At 49.2% G+C, this 7,965-nt stretch overlaps 1 protein-coding gene across 1 annotated transcript in view; it reads left to right on the plus strand.

Annotated features, from left to right (window-relative positions):
- The window catches only part of LOC140898849 (antigen WC1.1), a 44,800-nt gene extending 37,734 nt beyond the window's left edge, over positions 1 to 7,066 (plus strand). Inside the window, exons 15-18 of the mRNA XM_073313377.2 lie at positions 1,593 to 1,676; positions 4,877 to 4,966; positions 5,933 to 6,076; positions 6,918 to 7,066. Of these exons, the coding sequence (XP_073169478.2) occupies positions 1,593 to 1,676; positions 4,877 to 4,966; positions 5,933 to 6,076; positions 6,918 to 7,066 (467 nt within the window). The remainder of the gene's footprint in view (positions 1 to 1,592; positions 1,677 to 4,876; positions 4,967 to 5,932; positions 6,077 to 6,917) is intronic.
- Positions 7,067 to 7,965: the final 899 nt, after the last annotated feature.

A 7,965-nucleotide genomic window follows, 5' to 3' on the forward strand; every position in this document is an offset into this window, starting at 1 on the left:
CAGAGCGTGCACCCCTTCCCACAACCCACCCCCCTGCTCCAGCACTGAGCCCAATCCTGCACTCCAAACCCCTTGGCCCCACCCCAAGCCCGCACTCCCAGCTGGAGCCCTCACTACCTCCCATACCCCAACCCCCTCCCACAGGTCAGAACCCCTTCCCACATCCGAACACCCGCCCACATCCAAATTCCCTCCCAGAGCCCGCACCCTGATCCCCCTCCTGCACCCCAACCCCCTTTCCAAGCCCTGAGCCCCCTCCCACACCCAAAATCCTTCCCAGAGCCCACACCCCAAATCCCCTCCCACACCCCAACCCCTGCCCCAGCCCTGAGCCCTCTCCCAGAGGCCGAACCCTGCACCCCCCTGCACCCCAACCCCCTACCCCAGCCCAGAGCCCCCTCCTGTACCTCAAACCTCTCACCCCCCACCCTACCCCAGAGCCCCTCCCACACCCCAACCCCTGCCCCAGCCCTGAGCCCCCTCCTGTACCTCAAACCTCTCACCCCCCACCCTACCCCAGAGCCCCTCCCACATCCTGAAATCCTCATTTCTGACCCCACCCCAAAGCCCACACCCCCAGCTGGAGCCCTCACCCCCTCCCGCACCCCGACCCCCTGCCGCAGCCCAGTGAAAGTGAGTTGAAGGTGGGGAAGAGTGAACGAGAGAAGGAGTGGGGCTTGAGTGAGTGGGGGGCAGGGCCTCAGAAAAGGGGAAGACCGGGGCAGGGCTGGAAAGGGGCGGAAGAAAGGTGTTTTGTTTTGGCTTCCTTCCTACCATGCTCTACGAGCCGCAATTGTAGGGACAGTTAATGTCACCATGCCCGTCCTGCAGTCTTGGAGTGTAACCAGTGAAGGGTCAGGAAAGTGACTGTCTGAGGCCAGGCTAAACTATCATTTGAAAATTGCTTCGGAGCTTTGCGGCAGGGGATGTTCTGTGTCCCCCTCCCACCACAGCCACTGGTCTGCTGGGTGGGATCCTTCCTGACCCCAGAGCAGAGAAATCAGCCCAGGAGAGCCTCATGGCTTTGAGTCCCGGCCCTTTTATCCTTTGTGCCCTTTTGTCTCCATGTCTGATGGGAACATCCTGCCCCAGGGCTCTGCTGTGGTGGGGCTCTGGGAACATGCTCAGGGCATCTCCCAGCACCACTGCCAAGATAATGAGAGTGAATCACAGACTCTGCTCTGGGCCTGTCTTGGCCTAATCTGGAAACACCATGGAGAGCTGATCAACTGATTCATGGGGGAGGTGGATATTTACCGTTAAGCAGGAGGAGTCCCCTCTGTGGCTGAGGTGGCCAGGACCATTGTGGAACTTCCCTGGACCAGCAGCCAGACATGTGGCCTTCGCTCACCCCAGGATATTTCAGGTCAGATTGTAGAATCCCGTCAGTCACATTTACCCCAGAAACATGGAGATTTCTCTTGGGAACGCTGTGTCAGCCTCTCACCGCTCAGAATCGCTGTGATTCAGCATCTTCTCTGGAAGGAGGAATAGACTGAGACTGTAAATCTCACTCCAGGCCCCGGATGTGTTCCCTGTCCCTCAGTTCTGCTGTTCTCACTGTGATAAATTTCTGGTTCTCGTCTCTCCAGGCTCCTATTCAGATGACTCAGTGACGAAGCTGCAGTATTACACTGGGGACAGCGAGGGGGAAAATGATCCCGGATCAGAACAAGGTAATGAGGAGTAGACTTAGGCTGAGATACCCAAATCTGGGCAGAGAACAGAATTTCTATGACGCTTGCTGCAGTCGCAGCCATTTCCCCCCCACAGTTCCCATTTTACACAGTCAGGTCTAATCCCATTGAACAGGATTTCTGTCAGAATCTCAGGATGGAAACATGTGACCATCTCCTGAGCACAGATCCCTCTGAGTGGCTCCCAGTGACCTCCCCAGGTGAGGAGCTGGAAGAGATGGGGTCTTTTCTTGGGTGTCAGGCATCAGGGCCCAGCAGGGTTCATCTTACACCCATGAAAGAGAGGGGAAGATTGTCCTGTGTTGTTATTACAGATGGGCTCAGACAAACTCACTGATCCGAACCCACCAGAACTTTGTGGGAGGGGGGATTTGCAGATTCTGACCCAGCTTCGGATCTCAGTTTTGCAGCTGGCACCTGTCACTATATCAAGCTGAAGTAAAACCCTAGTTGTGAACTTCCTGGCTGGGCCCATCTCTAATTATAAATGGAGCGGCATTTCTACCCCAGCTGCTTTCAAGGGAGTCCATGAATTTGGGCCCTTTGGGAGTTTAGCCTGTGGCTGGGAGAGGAGACACTGAGCAAATGAGCTAATCCCTGAGAAGCTGGAGCACTGCCAAGCTGAGCCCTGGGCTGCCTGAGAGGCTAGTGGAGAGCAGGAGCTCGCAAAGGATCAGGCCAGTCCCCTCCTAGCAGGAGATTTAATTCCCATGCATAAATGCTGACTTTTGGTTTTCCCGGTGGGTGCTTCCAAAGAGGCATGTGTTGGGGGGCGGATGGTGGGAGGGAGCACTCAGCCAGTTTTTGGGGGAGGCTCTTTTCAGCATGTTTAGACACTTCTTTCATAGTCTAGTTATTGAATGTGTCTAGCATTGGTATCTTTACTATTTTAATAATGTTATGAACATTCAGTTGTTATGAACTACATAATTTCTTTAGCATGAATTACAGTATAGTAAAATCATTGCAATCACCTACAAGCTGTCTTCACTAACATCCCAATCTTATTTACATCTCGTTCCCTGGTATTGTCTTGATGCATGTTAGGGACAGCTACATTCTTAAGTTGCATCTGTCCCATTGAGGACTGAAAATAATTTTAAAGTCTTCTGAAGCTGGAGAATGAGTTCAGGATGACACAGGCACCGTGAGAAGGATTCTTATAAATTTGCAGTACTCTGGAAACATAGTGCTTCCAGAGTACTGCAAATGACTCCACGATCTCTTTCTTGAGGGGTAACAGCTAATTCAAGCACCATCATTTTGTACATATAGTTGGGATTATATTTTGCCATGTGCATGACTTTGCATTTAACATTGAATTTCATCTGCCATTCTGTTGCCAAGTCACCCAGTTTTGTAAGATACCTTTGTAACTCTTTGCCATCAGCTTTGGACTTAACTATCTTGAGTAATTTTGTATCATCTGCAAAGTTTGCCACCTCACTGTTTACCCCTTTTTGCAGATTATTGATGAATATGTTGAACAGCACTGGTCCCAGTACAGACCCCTGGGGGACACCACTATTTACTTCTCTCCATTTTGAAAATGGACCATTTATTCCTCCCCTTTGTTTCTTATCTTTTAACTGGAGTGCCTGGGAATGCTTTCAGGATCACCATCAAGCAGAGTGCCCCAGGGGTCAGTCCTAGGGCCGCTTTTGTTCAACATCTTTATTAAAGATCTGGATGATGGGATTAATTGCATGCTCAGCAAGTTCGCAGATGAGACTAAACCGGGGGGAGAGGTAGATACACTGGAGGGTAGGGGTAGGGTCCAGAGTGACATAGACAAATTGGAGGATTGGGCCCAAAAGAAATCTGATGAGATTCAACAAGGAGAAGTGCAGAGTCCTGCACTTAGGAAGGAAGAATCCCATGCACCGCTACAGGCCAGGGACCGACTAGGTAAGCAGCAGTTCTGCAGAAAAGGACCTGGGGATACAGTGAATGAGAAGCTGGATATGAGTCAGAAGTGTGCCCTTGTTGCCAAGAAGGCCAATGGCATTTTAGGCTGCATTAATAGGAACATTGCCAGCAGATTGAAGGAAGTGATTGTTCCCCTCTATTTGGCACTGGTGAGGCCACACCTGGAGTATTGCATCCAGTTTTGGGCCCCCCCGCTACAGAAGGGATATGGACAAATTGGAGAGAGTCTAGTGATTAGGAGGCTGGGGCACATGATTTATGAGGAGAGGCTGAGGGAACTGGTCTTGTTCAGTCTGCAGAAGAGAAGAGTGAGGGGGAATTTGATAGCAGCCTTCAACTAGCTGAAGCGGGGTTTCCAAAGAGGATGTAGCTCGGCTGTTCTCAGTGGTGGTAGATGACAGAAGAAGAAGCAATGGTCTCAAGTTGCAGTGGGGGAGGTCTAGGTTGGATATTAGGAAACACTATTTCACAAGGAGGGTGGTGAAGCACTGGAATGGGTTACCTAGGGAGGTGGTGGAATCTCCATCCTTAGAGGTTTTTAAGGCCCGGCTTGACAAAGCCCTGGCTGGGATGATTTAGTTGGTGTTAGTCCTGCTTTGAGCAGAGGGTGGGACTAGATGACCTCCTGAGGTCTCTTCCAACCCTAATCTTCTATGATTCTATGATCTAATTATTCTTAATTAATTAAATTTGATTTAATGAGAAGCCTTTTGTTGTCTTCATCCCCCTGCCTCTGTTTATAATCAAACTCCCTGAGCCAAGGGCAGAACTCATCACTTTCCACGCTCAGGCTCGGGCTCCTGGGTGCTGAGCAGCCACTATTTTTTCCCATGGGTGTTTGAGCCCCAGAGCACCCATGGAGTCAGCGCCTATGTGCAGAGAGGAGGTTCCCCCTCCCCAGTGTAACAGGAAAATTCAAACCTGTCTGCAGAGATCAGCTGGATTCACACAGGCCGGCTCTGGCCTGGCAGCGCCCATGTTCCAACCTGTTATCTCAGCACAGGCCCAGATCCTGCTCCCATGGAAACACATGAAAGAGCTGCTGTTGGATTCTGCAGGGACAGGATTGGCCCTGAGTTATTTCTGGGACTCCTGTTTTACTGTAGTTCTCTGACTTGTGCCCCTCTCCCCATGGGCCCCTGCAACTTCCCCTCTCACGTGCCATGACAAACAGCTCTAGTTAGAAGGGTCACCTACGCTGAAGAGACGCTGCTGGTGTCATGGGCTGAGTGTGGTGTTTGCTGTTCCAGAGGGAGTTTCCCCAGGGGGGTCTCAGTTGGATTACGATAATGTGGAGGAGCCTGCCTTGAACGACGTCCCCCAGACTCCAAACGGCCAAGGTGAGCAGTGAATCCGCCTCTTGGAAGCAACGTCACCCTGACAAAAAACTAACTGTATTTTCCAGTAGGGACAATAGTGGTTTGTTAAGAAAACCAGGGAGTTCACCCACCAGTATTGTGTATTGCCGTAACGCTGGGGGCGCTGACCAGGGGCATGACAAGAGCTGTGTGGAGGCCCAGGGGTAGGGAAGCATGTGATGTCCTAGGTCATGACAGAGGCCCATTGCAGGGATGGAAGGAGCAGTTCGCTCAGCAGCTGTCCATGCTGAACTTGACTCAGGTCACTGCCTTGTGACCCTCACTGCCAGGAGCACTAGGGTTACTCACTATTTATAAAGACAACCCAAATCAGAGATCTCTACAGTGCAGCAATGTTCCCTGAAAGCCTTTCCTGGCATGCAGCTATTGCAGCTTATATACATCTGTGTCAGACACGCTGGGACAGGGGGTGGGTGGGACATGGAGATTTTAAACCCAAGGGCCCATGTCCCACCCTTATTAGCTGGCCCAGTGGTATCAGTAGGTTGGAGACTGATGGCAGTTTATGGGGTGAACTGTATCAGGAGAACACACTGAAAAGACATTATCTTAAAATGTCAAGTTTAGGAAGCCGGGAACAAATTCTGGGCAATTCCAAGTTATTTACATTTGTAATTATTATAATAGCATGCCTTGTGGAGCAATCCCTCTGGACTAGATCCCAGTCACCTCTTTCTATAACTCCCGCTCTGCCTCGTCATCTGGGAGCTCTAGGATCCACTCAACCAGCAATTGAAATGTATCAAATCAGTGTGATATGTGAAATCCCCCAGTCTAAGGGTTCCAGAGGGGGCTCCTCTTCCTGTCCTGAGGGTGGAAGTGCTGAGAGATCCCCAGGGACCGGTGAGGCTGGTGCATCTGCAGCTTGTAGTTTATTTCTATCTTCACTGTGAATATTCTCTTAATTACTTCACATCTTCACGTCAGATGCCCCTGCCCTGCCTGGAGATGTCCCAGGGGATGGTTATGATGATGCCAGAGAAGTGTCTGACCCTGAAGGTGACACTGGCTTGGGGCAGAATGAGGAGGAAGGCACTGAGGCGAGTGAGAGGAACAGGGATTCACAAGGAGGTGAGTTTGCATTTCACACTGTCTCTGCAGAGTGGGAGGGCTGGAAATGTGAGGTACGCAGCAAGGGAACAAACCCGGCCAACCCCGTGCCTGTGAGAAAAACTCTCCTTCTCTCTTCTTTTCATTCCCTCAAAGCAGAGGCTTCAGTGCCTGCAATGGTGACAGGAAAAGTGGGGTCCTTGCTGAATGATATTTCATGGTCAAACCAGCAAGATCCCTCAATCCCTAGGTTCAAATCCTTGTGTGGCTGCCACACCCTGGATTACTGGATTGCGACCAATTTACTGCGCGTGTATCTTTTGGGCAGAATCTTATAAACCAAAGTCCTGTTAATGCTGCGCAAATGTTAAAGAGCTTGTGAGGCTTCCTGTAAAAGTCGGGCATTTGCCCATTATCCTTGGCCAATATCTCCCCTCCCCTCCCCATTGTGTCTTCAGCAGAGACACCACCAGCCACCCCAGAGGAGGTGCAGTGGTGATGAAATGTGCATTGCTTCGTACTTGATCAGAATTATGTGTTCATGTTTGTTGTTAGGGCAGAGTGAATTATACAATGTCCTTAACTAAGAGCTCCTTGCTCGTAAGTGATTGGGTTTTGTACATGAAGTGACAGGTAAATACAGTTGTCACTTGGCACCTTTAAATGGTCTGGAAACCAAGGGTTTTACTTCCAGAATACGTACAGAGGTGATGGATTAAAACTTGTCATGGACCCAATCAGAAGAACGAAGAGGGAACATTTTCTAACCCATATTGCAGAGTGCACTCCACTCTTGCTATGCAGCCAGACCTCGCTATAAAATGGATCCACTGACTGTATGTGTCTCCCTTGGTATTTTCAGGTTGGAATCTGCACTCACTAAGGAATGAAGGTGTTTCTGGGATGGAGAAGGATACCCCATTCCTGCCTCTTGGAGACACAACTTACGATGATGTGGGACATGGTGACTCTGGGAGATCAGTATCAGAACAATGTTATTGGACAAAATAACCTTGTGATGATGTAAAAGCTTTGCCTTTTTCTTTGAGAAATGTTTCCTTTGGCCTGATGCCCAGAGACAGACCCTGCCTGGTAGATAGACAAAGCAGGTGTTTTTATAGAATTTGTAAGAAGTTGCAGGAAATTCAATGGCGAGTGGGAAAAGGTTCACAAATTTCCACTGTATAACTTCCCACTGATTGGCCAGGATGGACTTTTCCTGATTTTTTATCCCTGTAATTTCTTCAGCTTCATTTTGTGCCTTTTTCTTATTAAATCCTTTCTGAAAGTTTTCCCCATAGTGGAAGTTTTTCTTGTCAGATGAATTATGCAATTTCCAGTGTTCACGACTGGGAGAGGCTGAGATTAAACAAACCAAGAGACAAGGATGGGCCACCTCTGGGTATGGCCGGCTGTTTGATGGGAGGTGAGTTTACACTGAACGTTCCGTCAGGCATGTGGTAAAAGTGAGACACCAGCAAGAGAACATTATGAGATGAGCAACAAGGTTATTCCGAAACTGAATTCAGATTTGAAACTTTCATTGAATCCAAGGAGATAAATGGGAAATGCTCCTTGGATAATTCACACCTGAAATTAAACAAATGGTGAAAAGAATTCCCCATTAGTGATAAATAGAGAGGATGAATATTTCTGCTCGGATGATAAATGAATTTTATTGACAATAGTGACAAGGGGAAGGTTAATCAGAGTCTGGATTTCCACTGAACCAATAAGGCTACAACAAGTAACAAGTCACTGAGTTCTCACTGGAAACCCCATTAAAACTAATCATCTTCGCACAGTGGCATGTTCATTTCCATGACAATCTACAAATACAGTTTACAATCAATGCTGAGCTGAGTACTGACCAGTGCAGAAGCCAAAAGTGTTCGAATTAATCCTCAGAG

Source organism: Lepidochelys kempii, chromosome 1 (assembly GCF_965140285.1).
Source record: "Lepidochelys kempii isolate rLepKem1 chromosome 1, rLepKem1.hap1, whole genome shotgun sequence".
NCBI classification, from domain to species: Eukaryota; Metazoa; Chordata; order Testudines; family Cheloniidae; genus Lepidochelys; species Lepidochelys kempii.